Raw genomic sequence first — 27,896 nt, forward strand, 5'->3', positions numbered from 1 at the left:
ATAGCTTCTTATTTCTGTTATTCCTTCCGTAATAAATTGCAACGTGTTCTTATGTGTTGGTTTAAAGTATTCTTCATACTGATATTACATTTTAATTGCCTAAGATATATTGTTATTGCCGATGAATGTCTTGGGCTTGTTCTGATGCTACTTTCAGACAAATGAGATAAGTCACAAAACCATATTAATTGTATTTTCTCCTGCTTTTCACATAATTCGCTATCACTTTATAAGATCTGCTTTCTTTCTTTTTATTATATGTGCATCAAATTTTTCATAAAATTATTACATAAAAATAGCACTATTTCGATCAAAAAAAGGGGGATTTAATTAAACATGAAGAGTACGTTATAAATAGCATCTTTTGCTTCAGGAAAGCGTGTATTTAGTTTCCGGAATTAGGAACGGATTTGATTTCCTTTCATTCAAGTTAATCATTGATGTAACTAAATCTTCTTAGTGATACTTTCAACCGCTCACAGTTTGGTTACATCGAAATGAAGTTCCGAACTTCATGACTAAGATCCGAAGCGGTGACTTCTGAAGCTTTTCAGTCAAACCAAAGATCTCTTCTCATTAGTTTAGATTAGAGTACACTAATTAGTTTCATGTGCTATTACGTTTGTTATTAGCAAAGTTTTAAGGAGCATTTACTCTGGATTACCAAGGATTTTCCTGAAACTTTGCCTCCAGATTTTTATGATTACAAAAACTTAAAACGAAACTTTGCTGAAAACATTAGAAACATGTTTCAAGAACTAAAATTTGGCCTTTATAAAACTTAATGTCTTATTTAGTAAGAAACAGTCGAATTTCTGTCATAATTTACTAGTTGAAAGAGTATTTTAATGCCTTCTCAAACGCAAGGACTGCGCTCTCAAACGCAAGAAATGCGCACTAAAGGGATACGCAGTCGAACTCTAAATATTATCGTTGAAGAAAGTTTTATAATACCGAGAGTTGTATTCGAAATGTTTGCCTCACATCAAAATTATGTTATTTAAAAAAAAAAACGTAAATTTTCGAATGAATATAAACACACGATGGCATCTTGTATTTTTTATTTATAGTTCAACTTCAAAACTCATATGTATAAAATTAGTATTAAAAACTATAAAAGGCATTGGTTTACATTAAAATGTTTTGAAATATTTAGCAGAAAAGGCAAACGTTTCTATTGATACAAAGTAAAAAAAAAAGGAGAAGCAATCATATTAATACGCTGCTATCCAATTTTTTATAGCCATTACTATTTGAAAAATTCTGTGTTTGTACAAATGGAGTAAATAATTGAATAATCTGAAGGAATATTGGATATAAACAACAAATGCTTTTAGAAATTTCACTTTTGTAATATACACTTTCGATGTAGTATATACTGCAATCAAAACATTATTACAATACTTGCTGCTTATTGAACTCACTGGTTAATAAACTCAGGCACTTATTAGTTTCAATTTCAAGGAACCGTAACAAATACATAGTAACCAAAAGTAAAAACGCTGTTTATTAAACTCCTCTTAATCGCTTATTAAACTCAGATTAGCAAAAATCTGACACTTAGGTACCAGAATATCCCAACTGTATCTGTCAAAGTTTTTTATGTTCATTCATTTATGTATTGATTACCGTAGCTTAATCGTTCAGGTATGGAATATTTCGATAAAAATGTTTGTCCAAAATTTTGCTACCTCCCCATCCTATGAAACACTGTTTTCAGCGTTTCTTATTCGCACTAGGCTTCATAAGGGCAGAATTTCCTAATCTTAAGGTTAGCAAAATAAGTGCTCTAGAGAAAGGTCTTCGAACGTTTTAGCTCATGGGAACAATTTCAGCACTCCATCAGAGACTATAATTCGATGAAAAGGTGTATTGCTGCTATGTGTTATGATTTTTGTGCATTTCAGCTTCAATCAATGCAGGTGGCTAACGAAGCTAGCCGCTGCACACTTAGAGAAAAAGAAATATTTTTGGGTGGCTTGACTTTGTAGCTACTGCCCGCGAAAGGATTAAATTATGCGCAGGAAGAGCCATTTGAAATGTGAAATGGTGGTACATTAATAACTTCTGTAGTAATCACAGTGCTGAGCAAGGTTGAATCACGACGTTTATGCAAACGTGCATGCATTGTGTCGCGCAAATGTCGTATGCCATTTTGTGGGATGACGTTCGATACCTGTTCCGTCAAATCAGCAACAGTGCATGCTGGATGCGGATTTTGCTTCATTTGTTGTCCAATCAAGTCTCATACATGTTCGATGGAAGAAAGATCGGACGACCTCGTAGGTCAGGTCAACATGTCGACACGCTTTCCGTAGGTTGATGTACATATCTGTAGACTGATAGCAAAGGAGGGGGGACAAATATTATCATGTTATAAAATGCTTTCTGTAACACAAGTTGAAGAGTGGCAGAACACTCTGTGCATTCGATAGTCTGAAGTATGAATCTGTGGTCAAGGTGTGTGGGGTAACAGCGAGAGTACTCCTGTTGCCACTGGAAATTGCTCCCCAGAGCATAACTCGTAGCGTAGGTCCAATGTGTCTACGCCATTGACAGCTTGGTTTCAAATGCCCACCTGGCCTCCTTTTGACCAACATACGGCCGTCACTGGCACCAAAAACAGAAACAGCTTTCACAATAGAATTCTACTCCTCTCTCAAATGAGCTCTAGCTCGAGACCACTTATGTCACAGATGGCTGTAATTTGGAGTTAGTAGTATGACTGCTACAGGGTGTCTGGCTATTAGGTGTTCCTTAAGTAATCGATTTTTTACATTTCGCTGTATCACACTAGTGCCAAAAAAGCTCGCATGTTTGCTGAAGATGAAATAAGCTTCAGACATGAACACAGTAAATACAGCGGTCTTTCCTTTTGAGTGGTGGCACATGTGCTCCCAGAATTTGGCTTTCTCAAGAGAGTACATTCCCGTGACCACTGCTGTCAACACGCATCTACAGCGGATACATCTCAGCAGATTCTTATCACTGCAATGTCGTCAATATAACGAAATGAAAATCCACCTTCTCGTAGTTCTATTACACGGCCACTTTCAAATTCAGCAAGCTGCTGTTACTGACGTTTTAATCTCCAATAAGATATTCTTAACTCAAATCTCTCAACGTCCACTCTTGACAAACAACGCTCATTCCAGAAGTTAATTAAGCGCAAGAAGTTTTACGTAGTGTATTTAAAGCAAACGTTATTTTCAAGTTCATAGTGGTGCTAATAGCGAAACACTTATTCGTCTAGTGCGCAGAAATAATTTTACAGATGTGCAAACACTCCTTTCAAATTTCGGTTATGTAGTTAAACTTCTTTTTGGTGTTGGGATTTTATTTTCCTTCAGTGAGCATATCAATAAATATGCAATTTTATCAGACATTTTAGCGGACTTATTAATAAAAACTTTATTATATTTTCTGACGAAATATTAAACACTTCTCAAGAAAAAAACTACAAAATTTGTACTTGTTTAGTACTAAAAATAAAATTCGAGGAATTTCTCGCTAATATACTTTTTCCTTGTTAGAGGCCTATTTAGTGCCAAAAAAATAAATACTGATTTGAGTAAAAGAAAAAGTATGCGCGGAATTTTTACTGAAAATGTAATGTATATTTTTGTTTAAGACATATTTTTAAAAAGATATTTTCTTTTAAATAGTGAAATCTTTCTAAAACGATTGCTGATTATCTAGAGCACTTTGGTCTCTGCAGGGGTAGTCTTCTTAAATACAGTAGTAACAACGGCTATCGATTTATGGATGATGCCGATTATTGATTTCCATAATAGCCGTGATATCCCCGAAGTTATTGGAGTCAAAGTCTGCATTCAAAGGTGCAGTTTATATTTTAATACAAGAACATTAGTAAAATTATAATTTAATCTAACTTCTCGGGAAATGCGCTAATGTAAAATTTAAAATTAAGCAAAACTAGTAGCTGAGATTAGGGGAGATTTTAAATTAAACTCTCTAGATTTTTCAGACTATGAAAAATATGTGCCTTTCCTGCATAAAAAACTTTTCAAAAATCGGAGGAGCAACATCTACCTTTATACGGAAATGTCATCATTCGCCTAGGAAGATAAGTAATAAATGAGAGAAAGCTAAGGTGTTATAAATTAGTCATGCAGGTAAAATAGTTAGTAACGTAGCAATGGAAAAAAATCAGATTTTTCATATTTTAAATTCTGGTCTTCTACATGGACACTTTTTCATGTAGAATTATTTTCTAAAAAGTATTTATTGTTTTATACGATAAAATGTGAGCACTTCATTAAACATTTTACAGATTTGTCTAAACCTGCCGATGAAATTTTCTAAATTGCGTTTTCTAAAATCTACAGTATCGATAAATGCTATCAACATCAAGGATTTTTTTTCTTTTTTTTAAATACTTATTATGTGTTCCTTCTTTAGGCACTACACGGAAAGTGGAGGTCTTTTTAAGGAAAACTAGCACACATGGGGAAAACCACGAAAACGCCCATGCAGCCAGTCCGTTCGCCGGAATAAAATCCCAGACCGAACTACCAGCGTTCAGCGCAACATAAAGCGTTGAAATCATTTTGTAAGGTATATTTCAATTTTATAACAGTTATTTTTATTTCAATATACTATCTTATCGACTCTTGTTTCAACTTACAATTCCCCACCAGAATGAGTTTTTAGAATCGATTTGAATGCAATTGAGTTAGAAGTAGTATTTAAGAAAGATTCAGCTTACTTCGTGAGAGAAAGAGAGCTAGGAATCTTGAGTACGGCGCGTTTGCCTTCGGACTAAGTCTCTCTAGAAGAGTTCAGGCTTGGCCGTATATTATGCGCCTTTTGATATTCGCCGGCTAGTTTAAATTAACACGTTAGATTTGTGTTAAACTCGGATAATACTCTTTTGGTTAATTCTAAGTTAGCTTTTATTTTTTTATTTTTGAGTTAAAGCCCAAGTGGAGGCTTTGTTGTAAGCCTGTTCATCTTATTCTGACGGAAATAAAGGATATTTTATCCCTTCTCGAGTCTACGTCTTAGTTGTTTGAACTCAGCGATAAGTCGCTAACAAGTTTACTAGGTTCCTCAACGTTCATTTTAGTACAAAAAGAGTGCGGAACTCTACAATTTGATAATTCTGAAAAACAAAGTTGAGATTAACAATCGTATTAGTAGGTCAATTCACGTGATTTCAATCAATTCACAATCAATATTCACGTGAGTACCTGAACTCTGATTTTTTTACTATCGTCATCAGCGGAAACAGGAAATGAAAAAATTAATATAAGGGGAAATAATTTATTATTTATATACTTAAGCAAAACAAATTGCACCACGATGCATGATGACCAAATTAACGTTTCAAAATCGATCAACTGTTGTCTGTTGAAACAAAAAAAAAAGTAGTGTTGCTTTTGTAATGTGCATCTATCTAAGATACTATACTTCACATGAAATGCTAGTAAGAACAAAACATTTAATAAATACAGTATCACTTCAATACGTCTAATTTGATACGCATCGTATTTGGGCGCGAAAATGTTTATTTGGTACTCGGGTATTGTGCACCGTATGCCAAGTATGATGGTGTCTACCATTGTGAAAAACAAAGATGCTGTTAAATCGGCTAACTTTGCAAGGGAAGAAAATCGATTACCAAGCAAAGACCAGAGACTTTAAAGAGCATGCTGAAAAACCTTTTTTGATATGTATAGCATAAATACATTTATGTGAAGTAGCATGTACAGTGCTTCATTTCTGTACAGTGTATATTTCATCCAGTGCATTTGTATTTTAATATTACTAACAATAGTTTGTCTATAAGATGAGAAAAAATATTCTCCTTTCGATTTTTATTGGAAAAGTTGGTTCGGTATACATCCAATTTGGTACGTCCAAAGACCTGGAAAGGATTAATACGTACTATATAATTTTCAAGAAAGAGATTTTTACTTGACAAGTGAGTATACGAAAAGAGCCACAACAGAAAACTATATGTTAACGAAAAAAACCATTTTCAGATATAAATGTTAAAAATCATAAAAAGAAGAAGGTCCTTATCCGTGTTGCAAATTGGTTTAGTGGTTCCAGAGTATCGTTGGTCACTGCAATTAGATTTATGTATTCTTAGGCGGAGGAGAATACGTCTATCAAATGATGTGAAAAACAGATTAATATGTGCGAAAAACTGCAATTCATTGGAACAATTACATGGGGAAAATATTCCCTACATCTGACACAAAGATTCAATGGGCGAATAGGCAGTCCAAATGAAATAGTTCAAATCGAAAACACTTTGTTCATTCGACGTAAGAACATCAGTGGCAGAGTACTCCCTCAACAGTGGATTTTTGGAGCTTTGAGAGATTTGCTTTGTCGTTCAATCTCAAATACAGATGCAGTACGTTAACAGAAAAGAAAGTATTCGATATCTGCAAGAAGGATCAACGATATATTCAGACTGTTGGAAGCGATATAGAACGGTGCAACTTGAAGAAGCTGATTATAGTCACTCGAATGATTATTAAAAATGTTCTTAGCAAACAACATGAGTATTATTGCTACTTTTTATACGTATATACTGCGTCATTTTACTTTTACGTTCGAGCTTGAGTTTTGCGAAATCCTAGCTGCGTAGGGCGAGTGGCTGCTATGATACGAGAGCACCGAGATGTCATGGTATTATTACGAACGCCATATACTATAAAATTTGCTTGAAAATGTTTAAATACAGCATTACAAATATTTCATGCACTTTTAGCAAATTATTCGAAACTTGAGCAATGTTTTCGTTTTAGTAATTACGATGTGTTTGTATTATTATCTTTTCATTCGCCTTATTGATATCAGACAGCTGTTTCAAAATAACAAATTTAAAAAGTAGGGAAAAAAGAAAAAAAATAATTTACTTAAAAATAATTGCATGAAAACTTTAACAGTTAAGACTTTCTGCGCCTTTTCCCATTTGTTAATAGAAAAGTCATAACTCTTCAATGTACCAACACTTCACATTTCTTTTATGTGTTTCTTACCCAGTATTGCTCTTAAGACATCATCCTTGATGATTTCAATGGTCCCTCTCGAGATGAAATACAACGACGTCAGCACATCCCCTTTATGGACTAAAGTATCCCCAGGTGGTGCGTGCGTCGTCTTGAACTTCATGGATAGTGCCCGAAGACAACCGGGGCTGGCGCCTTTAAAAGCCGGGCATGTATTGAGCAGATTTCGGTTCAAATGCAGACAAATGTCTGCTTGGAGGCACTCGGGGAAACCTTTTAGCACCTGTAATCAAAATCATAATTACTTAATATATTAATTAGCATTAATGTTAATTAGAAGTTAATGCAAAAATTTAAAAAAGAATGAGCTCACTAAAGCTTATAGATTAATAAAATAGACCAAACATTTTCAGTTGGCGATGCACTTACAGGTTTAATATTTTGTCGCGGCGCCCTAGTCGTCTTCAGCGAAGTGTTGTACAAGGTTTGAGCTTTACAACCTGCTAACTACATAGTGTCATAGCAAGTCACAACACTTCATTAAATACCACTGTATACTGGTACTAGTGACCAGGCACAGAAATGAAAGCAACCAAAATCTGTAACTCGTGTAGATATATATTGAACTGGTAAGAATATTCTTTATTATTATTAAAGAAAAATAGGAAAAAATCAATGGAACAGTGAGACTGCTTATCTTTACAAAGTTTTTCAAAGCGAGGGATAAGAGTTGACACTATCACTCTCATTTTTTGTTCCCCGTTGATCTTTGAACGGTATTTGTTTTTTATTACAGCTACAGTTGAAAACCTAGGTTAGCATAAATATGATGTTGCAAAAGGAATAAGAATCCTTAAAGCTTTTGAACTTAGAGTTGGATATTCATTTTTGATGATTATCCAAAACTCCACTAAATCGGAACAAGCGAATTTTGTTTTAAGGTTGTTGTCGCAAGGGAGTTCAATGAGACTCTCTTCTTATTGTGAAGTGAATTCTGGTGGAGTTTGAGCATGGAAAAGATTTTGGATTCACAAATATTTCTAGATATTTTCTTCTTTAAAGTATTTTGCAAACCATTCAGTGAACTTCGAAAGATGTTCCGTGAAATGAGACAGCAATTTTTGAGAGACAATCCGTAAAAGTGTAAATAGAAATGCCTTGCGGCGCCCCTGTTTACACTTCATGTTTCCCCAGGGCTCCGCGGCGCACACTTAGAGAACCCCTGGAATAGACTAATAAAACTTATTACTATTAGCTTATAGATTAATAAAAATAGATTCTGAAGCATAGCAAAGTTTACGACTTTTTGTGTATTATCAGTGGAATACAATACACTTAATCGAGATAAATTTTAAGAATAAAAAGCTGCTTAAATATTTATCCTTGCGTAATACCTATTTAGTGATATAAAAATAATATTTAGTGATATAAAAATAATGTAATATACCATATTTTTCAAAGTCTGAAAATTCAAATCAAAAAACAAAACAAGTTGAATTTATTAAAGTATTTTACATGGGTTAAACGCACTAACTACTTAAAAATTGGCAAAGTTGAAGCTTGATACTTAAACATTGACATTAGTCTTACAAAAAGTCTGGGAATTTTAAATGAGATTGCACATGTTCTTTTAGGAAACCATTACTGTTATACAATGCAATTCAAAATAATTGGATTTCAAATGACATTATTTCAGAAATTGACAAGTAATAAGAGACACGTAACACATGAAGTAAAAGGCAAACTCTCCAGGTTTTATCTACAAGAGTTTTGTAGCCATTTAACGAAAAATAATATAGTATCCTAAAGTATATCCTGAACTTTATATGTTTTTCTTATTAGTCCAAAGAGGCTTTGTCCCTGAAGGATTATTGTTTTTTTGGCGATTTTGTGTCGATTCACTACAAACGGCGAATCACTTTTCAAACTGTTGCCACAAAGTATTATCGCCCTGTGTTATATTTAAAGAAATTAGATAATGAAAAACTGCATAAATGTATGTATCTTTCTCGCCTTGTTATAAAACAACAGTACATAGAGCCATCGAATTTTGAATGATGTAATTCTCCTACGAATATGGGCGTGTGAAAGACCAAATTTAAAATTTGGAATTTGTTTTATTATCGATTTCATATTTTGTAAAACTTTAACGAATTTTTGATTAACAAACTCAAGGATTTCAAAGCGAGCAATAGCAACGTCGTTATAAAAAAATTTTTAAAAAACATTTAATTAAAAAAACACTTTTATCTCCAGTGCGTGAATCTCTGTATCGGAAATTCTAAATTATATGCTCATTTTGAAACTATTTTTCGATATTGCTGTTGAACTGAATTTTATGGTTTAAGTGAGAAGAACGTGATATTTAATAAATAAATGTAACACACAAAATGTAAAAAAAACGCTCCTTTGGACGTAATTTAAAATCTGAAACATTTCAGATTAAAAAAATTTTGTTTTCCCTGGTCAGTCTTATTTTTTTTTATCATACCGCTAGCTTATGCTGGCTACGAGAATCGGAGCTATTCCCTTATAATAATAATAATAAAGTAAGTAAAAAGTACTCCCAAAAAAGCAAATCCCACCAAAAGAGATTTTAACTAAGGGTGGTTAGCTGTGAAAACTCCAGTCATTAAGGCTACTGCAAATGATTCAGGACACATCATGCTTCATTTGCCGAAGCCGTTCATTTGTGCTGGTTTACAAAAAATACTGTTTATTTGTGGCATTTTGTTAAATAAAGTCGATGATTCATTTAGTATATATTCCTAACTTTTGGAAGCTAAAAATATTCTATGATGACACTTGTAATTAGTTTTTTAATCAAGGTGTTTTCCGTATAGAGAAAGGACGCGAGATTTAAAGGTTTTTCAAGAACAAGATTTTAGTGAATCGCTCTGAATGTAGTTTGATGATATAATTTAATTAATTTTCCATGAATCTTTGTATTGGTGCATTCCTTCTGAAGACCGTTTGATGATTTTTTAAATTTTTTATGCTGGCCTGATTGCACGTTTCTATATGAATGATGGCTGTTTGAATTCACCATGTTTTTGAAAATTATAAGTTTAATTTATTTACATACGATTAATTAATTTTATTAACGATAAATTAATTCGACGTACGATTAACGTTCTCTAGATTTAAGATAGTGTTAAAGTGACAATAAATCCGATTGTGAGGGACAGCGTGGGATGATTTTGCAGTGTCAGGCTGTGATATGTCCTGGATTTCGCAAATATTTCCTAGTCACGGATTTTGTAAAGAGCTTATATGAATTTTGTTAGTATCGTTTCATTCAGTTATCGACATGTTTTCATAGAATAAAATAACTGAGCATTCTAAATGGGTATTTTGTATATAAACATCCACAAAAAAGTCCACTCAGAGTATTGAAATATCACCGTGCGAGTTTATGCATTTTAGAGTCTTTGTATTGCTTTGTTTTCAACATTAGTGGTAGTTTGAAGTAGTAATTACTAATTGTGCGGTTATACTGAGAAGAGCTGTGCGAATACCTTCTGTGTGAAAAGTTCCAAGCGTATAAAGTATTGCTTAACAAATTTCATCAAGCTTATATCGGTTCTGTGTACATTCAATTCATTCTGAATTCGTGCGCACGTAACAATGTTAAATGTGATATTAAATGCCCGTGACACTACGATGGATGGAGAATTAAGACAGCTGGTGACAGTGCTGCATTGCAAAAAGGATAGAAAGGGCTGTCAAGTCAGTTCCAGTAAAGATGGAAGCGGGCCAAGAAAAAATGGTAGGAACTTTTATGTCAGTCCCAGAAAAGATTGAAGCAGCTACAGAAGAATTTTAAAGAGTAATTACTGTCATAATAGAAGAATAAAGGTCAGAAATTTAAATAAGAAATTGAGAAACCATACCTTCCCAATTTCTTATTTAAAATCATGTTTAGAAAAAGATTATTTATCTCTCTGGAAAGCAAAATGGTCACAAGAAGAAACAGGCAGAAGAATCTTTAAATTTACATCTACTCCAACAAGACACCTTATCTCAACTAGCCGTACCATAACATTCTTTGTAACAGCCCATGATCTTTTTGCATCATATCTAAATCATTTTAATTTACCTCACAGAGATAAATGCCCATGGGGAACTACAGGAACGATCGATCATTATATGTTTGAATCTGATGTAACGGAAGATTTACATTTTCAATGATATACATCAGAAAATGCCAAACTATGATTCAAATAACTAATAAAGAGTAACGTCCTTAGACAAAAGCTCCAAAATCTAATAACTGGTTATAAATAAACTGCAACAATTTAAAGGCAGCATAAATTGATTTTATTATGCATTTACTTAATCAAAAGTAATTGTTGTATTACCAAAAACAACTATTACGTTATTTATATGCCATAGTTATGTTATTGATATCAATATGTAACCAAAATATGTAATATTTTCCTTATTATGTAAATATTGAAACATTTATAGCAAATAGCAGACCCCAAGCATAATGACCCCAAGCAATAAGCAATTAAGCTGTTAAGTCGTCATGGTGGTGCAGCTGCTTATTTTGTGGTTTCCTGCTCTGTCATAATAGAAGATAAATTCGAGGCAATGGAAGGCAGGGTAGATACGGTAGAAAATTAAACTGGAGAACTTGAAGAAAGCGTTTCCGCTGTCTAACATTATTTCGATGACAGAGTTTCTTCTACTGTCGCCAAGAAGGTTAACAGTTTGAGGAAATCTATGGTGACGGCTGAACCATTCTCATTACTTTAAATTTTTACCTAAATGTTCTCGTTACTTTCTAAAGCTAACCACGAATTGTCACACAAATGGATGGAATTCTTAAGCTAACGTTTGCGATCTCGCCGCTTCTCTGGGAGCACACACAGCGGTTGTCTTTCAAACACTATCCGAAAACCAAAAACTAGACTTCGAAGCTATATCCAGCGCATTGGAGCTGCATTTTGGCGAGAAGAGTTTAAAAGACTATAGCAAGCATCAGTTGAAATCTCTCCAAATGAAGCCCACGGAAACACTCCAGGAGCTTACCACATACCTGGAAAGGCTATTCCTTGACGTTGTTTCGGATTGTTCAACAGAAACAAGGAAAGTCCTGTCCCTGCTGCACTTAATCAATGGGAAACAAGGGAAATCCTGTCCTTGCAGCACTTAATCAATGACATCCGGGATTCTGAGGTATAGAAAGCCCTGCTAATGTCGGAAATCAAGGATCTAAAAATCGTCTTACATTACATCATGAAATTTGAGGTAGACCAGCAGGCAACAAGTACAGAACGCCAACAAATCAGAGCTGCTTTTGATTAGGAACCAATGAATCAACAGACGCTCGTCTAGACAATTTAACCAAGCAATTCAGTGCCTTAAGCCAGAAATGAGTGACAATCAACCGATCCTAAAGTACTGGAACTGCGGTGCTGATAGCCAGGTACGAAAGAACTGCAGAACAATCTCAAGAGAAGGGAGCTAATATTGCTTCCCAGCAAAGAGCCTGGAAACTAATTAGCGGCCATCTTACGGAACGGGGGTTGCCAAAAGTTTTAAAGCCCTTCATCGTCATCATGGGACACAAAACTGAAGTTCCTTGCAATATGGCCATCGATACAAGAGCCAATGTCAACATCATTCGAAAAGCTCTCACTCAACGATTGGAAGGTAAACTTATCTGACCTTTTCCCTCTTTTATCCTCCAGACTGCGTCGGGGGATAAAATCGACATCGATGGACGTTAAAATCATATTTGATAGTACCGCCTACAATCACACGCATATGTGGCAGATATTAAAGATACTTGCATACTCGGATTGGAGTTTATAAGGAAATACAATTTTCCTCAGACTTTAAAAATAATGAATTGCAATCTGCCTCTGGGGGCATAACCCTATTCGGAATTAAAAGATAAGCGAGGCAAAACCAATCACCAAATAGTAGCTTAAGACGATATCATAGTATCAATAAGAACAGAATTTGTACTACCCGAGTCCATAGATGAAAACAGAAGTTTTCGATGATGATGGGAACTAACAATGATGGAACATACTAAATGAATGATGGAACATACTAAAAACTTTAATAACGCGGAAGAAGTAGCAATAGCCTCTGCAATCACCGACATATCGAGAACCGTTAATTCTGTGAGTGTTGCTAACATAAGGTAATGTTAAAATTAGCGGCAGAGTGTTTGCAGCATGTATTCTAGTGATCTGCATCAAACGAACCAACAGTCCTCCAGTCGCTGTATCTTCGGAGAGCCTAACATCGGAGTAACCGTAGACTACACAATTAAGAAAGAAGTGCTGCAGAATGTATTGTTCAAGAATTGCAACATGTTTTCTTCCGCACATCTTTTGACATTGATCGAACTAATTTGGCCGAGCATAAAATTGATACGGCGGATCATCCGCAAATCAAGCAAAATTCAAGTCGTGGCATACTGGAGCAAGTGTCTATCTAACCCTAATCTATCTAGTCGGAGAGGAATTACTATGCTATCAGGAAAGATGTGCTCGCCACAATAGTCATAGAACATTTCCACCACAATCTCTACAGCAGAAAATTCCTGCTCCGCACAGATCATGCATCGTTGACCTTGCTTTTAAATTTCAAGAATCAAGAAGGCCAAAAAGGCAGATGTATAGAGACATTCCAGGAATATGATATCACTATCATTCATCGGAAAGGAACATTGCACGGAAACGCCGACGCCCTCTCTGAATGAATGATGCATATATGAAGAAAATATTATACAGTAACGAACCTGATGATATTGGGCTAAAATTCATGCATCAAAAATCTCATGATCATCTCTAACATTCCTAAGCATGAAAAATGTCATGATTATCTCTAACGTCCAAGAAGCAAAACGCAACTAGGAAACTTCTAGATCCTGCGATTACTTGCTGAGCAGAAATATGCCTTCGTGAGAATTATGTTCTACATTAAAAACTTAGAAACTGGAAACTGACTCACATTCTTGTTACAAAATGTGCATTTATTTGTATTCCTGTAACCCATAAGTCACGAAAAGCTCATGCAATAGGAAAACTTCCGTGGCAGTTTGATCTCAGCTCGAACTACCAGGATTCAACTCTCTTTATCTCCTTGGTCACAGGTGAGGTGAAGAATCACGAGATGCTGAACTGCCATACAAAACATAATTGAGTAAAGAATTATTTTTACACTGACCAAATTAAATTAAGAAATCACAACGAGATTTCAACAATTCTGTGTTTTTGCCATGCCTTCTTTATTCCATCGAAACATTTAAATCGAACGTGAGAATGACAGTTAAATTATCACCACAATGATGTAAATAAATAAGAGTTTTTCACTGAGAGAGAAATACTTAAGCGCTTTATTTCTCTTAGTTCTAGGGAAGATCAAACAGAGCGGTGGAAATTCAGTACCTTTCAACGATAAAAAATTAAGATCATCTAAATACACTAATGTCAAACTTAATTTTCGCCAAGTCTAGGAAAGAGATTAAGCTATTTGAATAACTGGAGTCCGGATATCAGATTTATACTGTTTATATTTACTTTTGTTTTTAAATGACTCGTAATTATCAGCATGGTCTGGCATACATACATTTAGAATCTTAGGCTGATAGGAGAAATTGAGGAGTAAGTAATTAGACCTTCACATACTCACCATGTTCATATCGATTCCATTCGTATAGGTCCATGCATGTTGGAAATACTCTTCTAGCCTCTGACGCAGAGGATTGGGGATCTGATGGAACCGAATGAACTCTTTGACTCGCAGGAGTTGAGTGTGGTAACGTGCTGTTCCGGAATACAACCTCTGAATAATTGCTGATACATTGCCAAAGATGCTAGCGTACATCAGCGCTAGAATACGAAAAACAAATGTTAAGATTGAAGAGTTTGCATATGGCATTAAATCAGCAGATTATATGAAGTGAGTGAATATGCAAAGAACGTTTTGTTGTTTATGTACGAAAATGCACACGACGGTGCTTTTTTAACATAGTCCGAAAGTGAAAATATCTTAATTTCAAAATTTTCTTTGCAACTTTAAAGTTATTGGTAATAAATATAACCATTTTGATCGCTTCACTTGTCAAAGAGTTCTTGTTAAAAATAATTCATACTAATTTTCTCTCGAAAGGCTCTTATTTCTCATGCAGAAGATTTAGAATTTCTCAACATGCTTTGGGATTAGAACCAATAATCAACTTTCCAAAAACTATTAAGAACATTCCACTCATATTTGATTGCTCGATTGCTCTTAATAATAGTTTTTTAATAGTTTAGGTATAATATTATTAGATAATAGGTCTAACGCTATTAGATCACGTCATTAAGTTCATAGTTGAAAGTTCATCGTGTACTGGAAGTTAGTGATAAAAATTTCCCAGATTGTAATGAGGAAGAGGTTGTATATTCAGGATTGCATATTGCTAAACTGGAGTTTAAGGTACTGGCGTCCGATTGAGTATAATGGGTAAAATTCTTTATCTCTTTACATTTGAACTAAACATATTCCTCCTCAAAGAGAAGTGTAGAGTAAGAAGGATACTCTTAGTAGTATGTGCAATAATATTATTAGTCTATGGAATAGTAATCAGTGAGATGATTCGTATAGTAATCAGATTCGTATGATTTATACTTCATAAAGTGTTAAAGATATACCATCCGAAAGTAGCGGTTTATTGAAAAACCTGCATAGAAATAACGAGAAGGCTTTTATTAAATACACTTTAGTAGAAAAAGTAAAGATAATCATAGCTTTTCATAATAATGCTCATTCTAGTGTCATCTTAAAAAGATCCAACATCTTCACCAACTATAGTGATAGAGCTTCCTGCTCAGTTACTAGTTTATTTTGTAGATATTCTATCAATTTGATGCAGTTCATACTTCTCTCAGGACAGTTTCTTACTAATGCTGTGACAGTCAAAAATCTTTTCATAATAGTTATCGATTTCTCAGCACGGTAGCATTTTGCATACATTTTTCCAATTTCTCACAGGAATAAATATGTTGTTTAACAGACGATGTGCATGTAATATGAACAAGTAGACTACGTGTAAACTTCTGCAGTTGTTTGACAACGTTGTTTGCAACAATGTGAGTATGACTTGCTTTACTGGGGAGCTGAATAATTTGCTTTTGAAATATGCATTGAGGCATTTTATTTAATACTGATCCAAAATGCAGGTTAGTTTTCACCATTTATTATGATTCTACGGATTCCTGTTTCAATTATTTAAAATATTTATTGCCAGATTTTAGTGGTTGGAATTTCATAGCCTCTAACTTTTTATATCGTAAGGAAATAAACTTTTGTACTTCTAATTGAAAAGAAACAATACAGTAAAATTTTAAATTATCAAAAAAAAAAAAAAAAAACCTTAATTCGCGTAGATTTTTGAATAAAATTCTATTTTAAAATTAGGAAAGCAACAACCTTCTGTTTAGCGTATATTTTAATCAAGATTCTATCAATTTCAATGGTAACAGATGCAGGTCCCTCATCATGAGGAGGAACGAAATGCTGTAAAGAACGGAATATATTTATACCGAAAGGAAATGATAAAAACGAAGAAAAGTTAGTACCATCTGTCCACAGAAACAGCAACGAAACATGAAAAATTAAGTTAATAGCATTTTAAAAACGTTCAGAAGAACTGAATTGGAACTAAAGAAGATAAATTTTTGTGAATGTGAAACGCTGCAGGGAAATCCAATTCACGAATTAAAAAAAAAATTGGTTAATTTTTGCAGACCCAAAGTCAAAATTATGATTAAATTTCCAAAAAATATTTGCTATCGAAGATTTGTTAATTTTTTTCTTTTCGGATATAATATTCGCGATCGTTAATATGAAAATTTAACCGCTCTTTTATCTCAAACAACGCTGTCTAATATATGCTATGAATTCCCTAAGAATTAAAATAAAATATAAGAGTTTCTAAGATTCTATATTTTATTTTAATAAATAAAACACAAGATTTACAAAGATTCCATATTTAATTAAAATAAAATATAAGATTTACAAAGATTCCATATTTTATTTTAATACAGATTCCATATTTTGCTCCATTTCTGTCTTTAATTCGTGACCAAAAGAAATAATGCTTTTGCTGTTGTTTATAATAATTCATTTTTACCAACTATCCGTAACTGATATTAATTTCTTAATTCAGTTTTAAAGAGTACTATGCTACATACTTTCACTGAAATGTCTTAAAAGAAATTTAGAAGTTCGAAATGTAATTCCAGTAGATCTGATGCATATGATTCAGAAATAATACTGTTCTGCGAACTTTTAACTAAACGTTTTAACTACAATCTAAAGTGAAGGTATGATACAGTTTTCTCTCTCACAATTTCACTTTGGTTTAGGTCATATACATTTGATCAGACTAGAACATGCAATTAAGAGCTAGGCGAAAGAAAGATTAAAATCTAGCAAGGTAAAGTATAATTCATGTCTGCAGTGTGAAGGCCCATCATGCTGCCTCGGAGAATTCAAAGCCAGTCTATATCTGTCGGAGGCCGCAGCGTTTCTTGTCTGTCGTTCGAAATTCGTATATGGTAGGCACTTTAAGTGATTAGTAAAGAGAAATAATTAAGCGTTGTTATCGAGTATTTGTTCATGGAAATAGTGATACTACAAGACAGGTAGCCTAATTTTTAATCGAAAGGGGCAATTTTCCCTTAAGGACTATTATTTTTTAATGATATTGTCAAGCAGTTAATCGATACTTTTGAGTTGTGCATTCTACATTATATATTTGTAAGCTTTTGTGAGAGGTGGATAAACAATTTTGTTAAATTTTTATTCTGTCTTACGTAGAAGTTAATTTTAGATAGTATGATAACTCGCTGTTAGCAAAGAAATAATTCTATGAAAATTACCATTAAGTAAGGCTTCATAATAATACTCCTCAAGCTGAAAACTTCTCTCTCCCATAGTTATGCAATAAGCCTGTACTATTGGTATAATAGCCAACTGCTTGTGTATGACAACAGTCGATTTCTTATTTTATCATACAAGAAAGAAAAACATAATATGCTAATATAAATTTAAGTGAAAAAATACTCACATCCAACTAGCATGACTATAATGGCAAAGATCTTCTCCATGTTGGTGTTTGGGGACACATTGCCGAAGCCTACGCTGGTCAGACTGGAGAAGGTGAAGTAGAGGGCCGTGACATACTTGGACTTGATGCTCGGTCCTCCTTGAGAATTGTTGTAATACTGATGAGTCATGTTGGCCAAAGCATCCAGCCATCCTATTTTAGGTTCCTGCATAGATCGCTCCGCGTTCGCTATTGCGTACCAAATGCATGCTAGCCAATGAGCAATCAGCGCGAAAGTTGCCACCAGAAGTAGAAGTACAGCGGCCCCATACTCCGAGTAACGATCAATTTTGCGGGCCACCCTCACCAGCCGTAGAAGGCGGGCCGTTTTCAGAAGGCCGATCAGGGTTGTCGTCTGTACAACAGGAAATACAAAAAATGAATTAAGTTGATTTTACGGTCAAGCACTATTGCATTTAATGAAAGTAAGCAGCCGGAGTTTTGCTTTTAATTTTGTTGCTAGCTGAAAATGAGACACAGGAGATACATCCATGTTTTAGTTTGAATGAAAGGCTTAATTTTGATTTCGAAATGTTCTTATTAAAAGAAATTGTTTCAGAAATGAGGTGAGGAAATCTTCTTTCTCCAGATATTATTAGCATAATTTAACGGAAATTTACTTACATTTATTTTAAAAATGTGTGTGCTTTTAGAGAAGGAAGAAAGCTGCACAGGGCCCAAATAGACTTATCTGGAGTTTCTCAATGCATAATTGTGCCATGTTTAATTTGCAGTGAAATTCATAAGAATCGTATCACAAGAATTTCTTACTTACTATACTTCTGATGAAAAGCATTAGGATACTTTTATCTTTCTCAGGCTAATCGTAATTCCTAGTTCTAGCCTCAGAAAGTATTTAAGATGAATAGTTCAGCTTTAAGAGGAAAGTCTGAAGACTGAGATTTTTGTGATATTAATAATTTTCAAATATTCTTTGAATGTGTAATGATTACGAAACGTTGAAACTTTACAATCGATTACAACGTTACAATGATTATGACGAGATTCCATATTTCGCTTATAATTTGTGGATTTGGCTGTAAGCAATCTTAAGTCGCATAAAAATACATTTTTGTTTAGCTAAGGAATAGTTTAAATACAACTATGCTTATAAAAATTTTCTTTCTTTTAAATTGTATGTACATTACGGAGGGAAATGAAAATTTAATTTGATGATGAACGAGACAAGGATTGCCCAGTTAAACTAATATCTATTAGTTGCTAAGGATTGAAAACTTTTGATAAAATGAAACGATATGTTGTTCTAGGCGCAAATAATCCTTATTAATGAGAAGCATAAATTAGGTGCTAATGAATGGCATCATTTGTCTTGTATCTTGCCAAAGATAAGGTCCTTGCTTTCCATTTATATCGCAAATTAGTTCCAAATCAGCGGCCACATGTTTTGCTTTTTATTCTTACAGTTTCTTAGAAGAGAATACAATAACATAAATTTTCAAAACTTGCATTGTGACCTATCTAATTATATATATGTATTATTATTTCAATAAAAGTTTCATTCATGTTCGCATAAGTTATTTCACTTTTGTATGAAAGCCTTTCCATAGTTAACATTAAAATTTTAATTCCGATTAATTTTCTAATGCCTTCAATATAATTTGCAAATTTAATTATTTTTTAATTTTGATTTATTTCGTCAAAACGTTTGGAAAAATGTAAGGAAAATAAATTAAATCCTAATGCTTATGGCGTTAGTATGAAAATTAAGTAAAAACTGCATTTAAGCTTAAAACTTTAAAATAATTTGGGGTAGTATGTTATAGTCCATGTACAAAATAGTCAAAAATTTTATTTCTGTTTTCTTATACTGAAAATTATTCATGTGCAAGACGTTTTCTGTGACAGGATTCGGAAATATATAAGATGTTTCCTGTAACAGGCTTTGGCATTGACGAATTAAATCTGCTTTATAAATTATCATATGAAATGGACTTTGATTTCTTTGTAAAGAGACTAACAAATAGCTTTCTTTTTTTCATAATTCGAGCTTGGGAAGGGTAAAAGTTATTACTTAGATGTTTTTATGACACAGTTTTAGGTAGAAGGTCTGAATAAATGTATTTTCATCCTTATTACTAGGAATCCAAAATCTATTTTTTACATTTAATTACAAGTGATTGCTTTAAAATTCAAAGCAACAGAATATAAATATCTTTTCAAATATTCAAATGTTATGAATCCTATAAATGCGATAGTAAATAATGCTAAATTGATATATTTATCAGAAAGAACAACAAAATCACTTGCATGCATTTAAGTTGTTTTATATTATAACAGAATGTGGTATTTATGTATATATAGTAAACAACAGTTTATGGTTGAACTAAGGCTTTAAAATTTTCCGAAGTCAATCAGAATCGTTAGTTAAATTATTTCCTGATAATTTCTTTTTTTATTCAAAAACTTGCTACAGAACTTTATGAATTCTATTTTGCTAAAACATTTTACATTTAATGAAAGCGTAAGAAATATGAATAATATAATTTTTCAGTGTAAAACATTTTAAATACTTTAATCAGTAGTGAACTGGTGGATTTATTAAGTAAGAATCCACCTCTATTGAACTGAGGACCAGATGGAAAACAGTCCGTTGCAATTTTATTTGAACGACCCCGTAAATCCGCCTTGATTTATAATGCCATTCATTTCATTTTAAAATCGTTTGCGATATTGTTTTAATGCTCAAAACGGATGGGATCACAACTTAAATATTAAATGTGAAGTGAAATATACCTGTGGGCTGCTAATTTATAAATTTAGTTTCGAATTAAATATTGTATTATAACATATCACCAGAAGTATTTTTGTTAAAGAGTTCTTTTTTTTTAACATAATTCCTTAAAATACTTCGTTCTTTTCCATGATTATCAGCAATTTCAGCGAGCTGCAATTAACGGATGTAGAATGCTGTGGTTTTCTTAGGATGACGAAATCCGTTTAGTTTGTCCTAAATAAGATATTGAGCTATAATAAATGTGGTCACTTCATAGCTGTAAATTGGTTTAATTTTGAGCATTTATTCTATGACTGAAAGTCATAGGACTAATATTTATAAATGGGGAGAAGTTACATTGAACAATTGTAAATATACCAAATCGCTAAACATACGAAGGATTTTAGCAGTTAAACAGCAAAATGCGAAAATATTGAAGAAAGAAAAATCTGCTTTGTAATTAATTTCAGATGCGCGCTGTAACTGTTTTGTGCTATATGAAAGACAATCATTTTAAAACTGAACCTCGCTGATGTCAGCAAAATAAGCTTCTGCGCAATTATCATGAATCGCCATTCCAAGCGTCATAATTACTAAAAGCCAAAATTTAATTCGCCAGTTTCAAAAAAGCAGCTTTTTCGTATCTTCCAGTTTATGACTAAAATCATTTTGTATTGTTTTAATTTTTAGATATTTCAGAAAAGGCAAAATACTACGATTTCCCAATAATTAGTTTCCAAATGTTGGCCAACGATCATCTGGAAATGTCTGCGTAAGAGAATAACAGCGCTTTGAATAGTTTTATAAATAATTAAACTTAAGATAGTTTTAACACATTACATTTTTCCATTTCACAAATAAAATATGCACGCTTTGATCAAAAAATAAAATTAGATTCAGAGGAGGATAAATAATAAATATTGTGAGAGCATTCGAATAAATAAATTATTATTTGCTCATATATTTATTTATTTAATGCTATTATGAGACCATCATTATTATAAAATCGCATAAATAATAAAAAATGTATATGTTCTTTTGACAGATAAAATGCGAATCAAAAATTAAGAATTTTTTTTATATATGTATGTGAATTATGAATCATGTCAAATTCATTTACATGTTCCAAAGCAAATTATTAAGTTCGATACGCGCTTTTTTTTCTGATTTATTTATGTGATATTGTGAGTTGATTAAAAATTTTTTAATCCGAGTTGTGCTAATGTTGATTTTGTTTCATTTCATTTTTAATAACTCGGGAAAGGAGAGCGAAACTACTTAAAGCAGCAACACCTGATTTACTCTTTTTCACTGCTTAGTAAATTCTAAAGTGAAGTTAAACAAAATAGAAATTATAACAGAAGCATGTATTTATTTTACGAAGGGTTAATTTCTTTTATAGGCTCAACAATATGTATTCGATTAATTTCAAAATGTATATAGGTCATTAATATTTTAATATCTTAGCAACTGTTTTATAGAATTAAAAAAATCTGATGTGTACACCACGGAATATTAAATTATACGCATTTTTTCTTGCATTTCTTTTGAACTTATTAGATTGAATTAAACCTATTTCGCCGACAGCGCATAAACCACAATAGAATAAATGCATTCTTTAAAATTCACTTTGTTTACCATAGCGACACTCTGGCGCTAGGTTTACTTAACAGTATTATATTTCGTTCATATTATAACTCAGAATGCACAAAATTTATATCATTTAAAGAATTATCTAATCTTCGCCACATGTTCTATTCAAATACTATAACAAAGCTAGAACGATGTATAAAAGAAATTAAGCAAACAAAAAAAAAAAAAAGTTTTTCACAGACGATTAAGTATTTCTCATTCAATTAATTCAGTATTCACTTCGCGACCAGGCAAAAATGCATAAAAACTCAAAATATCTGTATTAAAAATTACAAAGTAAATCTTAAACGCTCATTTCCTCGAAAAAATTCCAGAAAGGATTAAGCATGATTTAAATAATAAATGAAGGCGTTATCTTTGTTGTTGCGAAGCTAAGTTTCTCTAGATTGGCAACAGATCCGCTATCCTGCTGTTTGAAATGGAAACAAGAGTGCAGCTAAAAGTGGAAGTGCTGTAATCAAAATTAAATTTTATCCTTAAATTAATTATCGTGATTTATAACTTATATTTCACAAACAATAGTCAGTTATAACTAATATTCAGGCAATTAATATTACCGTTGACAGATTTACGCAGTGAAATAGCTGTACATTTATAACAAAATATAAGGTATAACTATTACATTAGAATATTTTTGTAAGATAGTTTTATTAGGAGGTTTGCTTTAAATTTTTTTCTACCACGATGTCGTACTTCTCTTACATTTAAGCACCGCTGCGACCTGGTTTCCCACTGAATGAAGCATGACTGCAGATTGCAGAAAATGACTGCGTGGAAAACTGTGTAGACCAGTTCCAACAAACATTTAGCCGTTTATCATTTTTCTTCATTAACTGATATCAATTGAAATTATTTGGAAAACAAAACCTGAATTTATTGTAGACGAAAAATGCTGTTGCATACAATTATAAAGAATGCGAATATTATTTCAAGCACTGCGATGTTTCTATACGGCCAAACATTCACGAAGAGCTGTAAAATGAACGAATACATTGCCCTTACTATAAAAACACTTTACTAATTTTGCATTTTTCATAAATCATGCTGCATAGAATTATTTTGTTCTTTCTTTTAGAAAAGACTCAGTATCAGTGTTCTTTGAGAGTTAGTCTTCCATGGTTATGTTATACATAAATACGAATCGAAATGTGGCAAGTGATTGCCTTAAATATCTACATTTAAGAAGAAAACATAAAATAATTAAATGTCTTTTTTGTGTGTGCGTGTCGTAAGTTTTTATCAAAGGATTATGCAGAAAGAACCAAGTCTCATCAAAATGACAAGGTAATTTGAAAAACACTATACCTTAAAAAGCAGAAACAGAATTAGTCTTACGATACTCTTTAATCTCGAAATCACTATGAAAGTTTAATTTTTTTTGGCTCGTTATAGACCTAACTCTCTATGTATGTCATTTCATATTGCTCACAAAACTTTTATATTTTCTAAACCAATTGCATTTTCGACTGCAATAATGCACCAAAAAGTTCTATCAAAAAGTTGCATGCATTTTCAATACAAATACTTTTCAAAATTTTTATTTTTATTTTGTTTCAGTAACATGTGTAGGCCTTTTAAGAAGATGGATCAATAATTTTTTAATATTGATTAATTTTAGTTTATTTACATACTAAACAGAAATTAATTAGATGTATTACAAAGATAATTTAGTTAAATATTATCCGTTAACCTTTATAACCCGCAGTCTTTTTATTAAGTTCTGTAACAAACAGTCCAGAGGCAAACGTTTAATTTGAAGGCAGATGTACTAAAGGCAGACAAAACGATTTATTCCCAGATTTATGTCATTTGCATAAATGAACGATATTGGGCTTTAAAAAATCCATATTTAGTACCTAAGTAGATGAATTATATTTATTAAAATTAATTTAAATTAAATTTTGGTAAAAGCAGTTTAGTTTTGCCATGGTAAATCGATGAATATTAAATCATTCAATAAGTATTGTATACTAATTGCTGTAATAGTTAACCTAATATTTATTATTTTTTCTAGCGAAAATAAAAATAAAGAGAAGACGCAATTGAATCTATTATTTTTCATGAAATTCGTTTTGCTCTGAGATGAATGTTTAAAAGTTAGTACAGTAATTACGTATATTGTAATTCTTCATTTTACAAGAGATCAGATCTTAACCCTAAAGAACGTTATACTTTATACACTATACCATTATTACATCGGTGTTCACAGATTTGTTTGGTATTTTATCAAGGAAATGGTTAAAAGCGCTGATTTTTATATCTTAATGATAATTTAATTGGTACTTATAACTTATTTTTAATGGATACAAGAATTAATTCTATAATGATAGTAAAGAATGAAGTTTTATAAGAATGACGCTCACAAATGTAGAAGATACTTAGTTGCGAATATAACAGTAGAAAATTCTACTTTTTTATGTTTTTTAAAGGCTAATTTAACTTTCCTTTAATCTTCTTCACTCTAATCAACGGTTGTTAACCTCTAATCAACTGGTTGTTAACCCTATTAATTGCACTCACAGGTCCAATTTAAGAGGTTAATGTCCGGTGAAATGAATTATGAATATCACATTCACTTTAAATGTCCCCACTTTAAAGAAGCTGTATGTTGCATTCAGTTGATGAAACTCCTTGTTTCCCAAGAGGGCATGCTGTTGCATTTTTCTGTTTAAAGATGAGACATGAATGTTTAGTAAGTTACTTACATAGATTTGGATTTCTCCCGAGTCTTAAATGTTTGGCTTCTGATGCCGAAGGTATGGATGCCAAACACGTTGAAACTTACCTACCTCAAATGGGAAACACTTTTAATAAATGCTGATGAATTAGGAAGATTATTCACATCTTACCGACTGGTTGCTCATTTCAAAATAATTCTGTTTTTACTTGGAAATCTTTTACCGTTTTAATATTTTTTTCCCTCTTAATGTATTTAATTTTTGTATTTCATTTGTGTGGCTTTAATTCTTTCTGTATCTGTCAGTTTAGTTTATTATTAGTCAGTTTCCACATTCTAATGAAAAACTATCAGTAAGTAACTATTGATGGAAATAAATAAAATAAAAGACATTTAGTTTTATTGTGATAAAACATATTTTAATATGAATTAAGAATTTGTATGATAAAAGTTTGCTCGCATTGTTTCATTAAATCAGCATGCTAAGCTGCAGAATAAAATTTAGCGTATTTAACTGTAATTTATTTCCCGAATAACTTGCGTTCCCCTGCAGATAATGCGTATTATTAATTTTTCCCCAAATCAGTTTGACTTAATAAAGAAAAAATGGTCTCTTACCTAAACATGATGTTGAATATTCTTCACGAACCAAAAAACGTAAGACCATTTTCGAATCCAAGTGAATTTCTAAAAATCGATTACGATTATTTTTTATCTAATTATTCTATTTATTTTAAAAATAGTTTAAATTGAAATGCAAGCAGATATATTAACAGGTTATTAATATTATACTGACTATGACATTAATAGACAAAAGGCTATTTGTGCATGCGATGAATTCCGATAAAATTAAGCAGCATCCATTATACATATATATATTACCGGTTGCATGTGTTCGGCAATACACAAAGATTCTTCAGATTTCAAAAGAATACACAAAGATTCCTCAGATTTCAAAAGCTTTTCCGAAGTTTCTACATGCCACTCTTCAATTCTATTGTAAATAGTTTCATTAAAACTTTAATTTTAATATATAATTTGAATTAAGAAAAAAAAAAAACTACTTTTATTTCACTATTTAAAATGTACACTGCAAGAAAAAAAGGGGACAGTTCTATATCTCCCGTTCTATTGCGCCGATGGGCGAAATTCAAATTGCGTTTTTAACGTCTCGAAAGCGAGACTTCGGAAAAAAAAAAAAAATTAAAGAAGGGGACAGTTCTATATCTTCTGTTCTACTGGGCCGATTGACGAAATTCAGCTTGGGTTTCTCATGTGTCGAAAGCGCGACTTAAGATATGTATTCAATTTATATATAGCATTATTCTAACATAGGTATTTTGACACAAAATCGGACTTTTCCTGGAATAACATACTACTTTTTTCCATATTTCGATTCTACAACTCAAATTATGCCTAGATATTAAATTTTGTTATTTTTGGTGAGAAATTTATGGAGAAATTTTAAAATATATCTTGGCGCATTTTTTTAACTGTCTGCGCCAAGAATAATTCACTTGGTGAAATTCTTAATTTTTGGTAACCTACTTACCTTCCCTTTTGTTCATTAATACTCGAGCGGATAAAAGGCCCACCGTTCATTCTTTAAAATAATTTCAACAAATGGGCGTAAACCACATTTTTTTTAATCGCTCATAATAAGTACCGAAAATTTCAAAACGCACAAATATATAAATTCACGTATATCTTCGGAAATTTTGAATAAAAAATTGTAATTTTCTTTCAGGTATGCTTACAAATACATCTACTTTAAAAAGATGGTAAAAATTTTATAGATCATAATTCAATTTGTTTTTCGAAAAATTTATAAAAAGTATTAAAAAATACTAATTTTAAAAATAAATCATAAGAAATGGGCGGATCTTATTTGGAATGAACCTAATTTTCGAATTCTGGAAAAAAAGGATCAAGTAAGTTTAATAAAAAAAAAAGTTATTAATAAAGATATATGTCAAATTCAATTAACATTGAAGAACTAAACTTTTCAGACCTAATTTTTTAGAGACTACTGGTGAAATTTTTACGAAATTTGGCAGTTTGGCATAATTTGAGTCGTAGAATCGAAATATGGAAAAACAAATGGCATGATGTCATTTCAGAAAAAGTCCGGTTTTGTGTCAAAATACCTATATCAGAACAATGCTGCATATAAATCTAGCGCATATCTTAAGTAGCATTTCCGAGACATGAAAAACACAAGTTGAATTTTGTCAATCGGCCAGACAACTTTTTTGTTTTATTGCATTATTTAGTATTTATTATATATATATTTGTCAATTATATGTGGGCCCACCAGCGGCCGAGCGGTAAAGACGCTGAACACTGGTAGTTCGGTCTGAGGTTCGAATCCCGCGAACGGGCTGGCTGCATGGGCGTTTTCGTGGTTTTCCCCATGTGTAACGTGTATACGAGCCAGTTTCCCTTAGAAAGTCCTCCACGAAAGGCATCCCTCCCTTTAGGCAGATAGCCCTCGTGTGCTTTGCCATAATTAAATACACCAACACCAACACCGTCAATTATATGTGTATATTGCTAATTACTACCGTAATAGAAATTGCATTTTTCTTATTAAATAATTTAACAAGTTACTGATTATAAATCAATACGTAAATTTAAGGGATAATAGTACTAAGATTTCACCGATTTTAACCAAAATTTGAATAACATATTTCTAAAGCTTATGTAAATGAATTAAAAAAAGAA

At 32.4% G+C, this 27,896-nt stretch overlaps 1 protein-coding gene across 2 annotated transcripts in view; it reads right to left on the bottom strand.

Moving 5' to 3' along the window:
- The window catches only part of LOC118187877 (voltage-gated inwardly rectifying potassium channel KCNH6-like), a 925,365-nt gene that overhangs the window by 65,528 nt on the left and 831,941 nt on the right, over nt 1-27,896 (bottom strand). For both annotated transcript variants that reach the window (XM_085810566.1, XM_085810565.1), the window contains 3 exons: nt 18,070-18,463; nt 14,646-14,845; nt 7,020-7,272 (listed from right to left, as the gene is read on the bottom strand). In XM_085810566.1, coding sequence (XP_085666692.1) covers nt 7,020-7,272; nt 14,646-14,845; nt 18,070-18,463 — 847 coding nt within the window. The remainder of the gene's footprint in view (nt 1-7,019; nt 7,273-14,645; nt 14,846-18,069; nt 18,464-27,896) is intronic.

Source organism: Stegodyphus dumicola, chromosome 2, assembly GCF_044657685.1.
Source record: "Stegodyphus dumicola isolate Sdum_Otavi_A_Nest chromosome 2, ASM4465768v1".
Classification (NCBI taxonomy): domain Eukaryota; kingdom Metazoa; phylum Arthropoda; class Arachnida; order Araneae; family Eresidae; genus Stegodyphus; species Stegodyphus dumicola.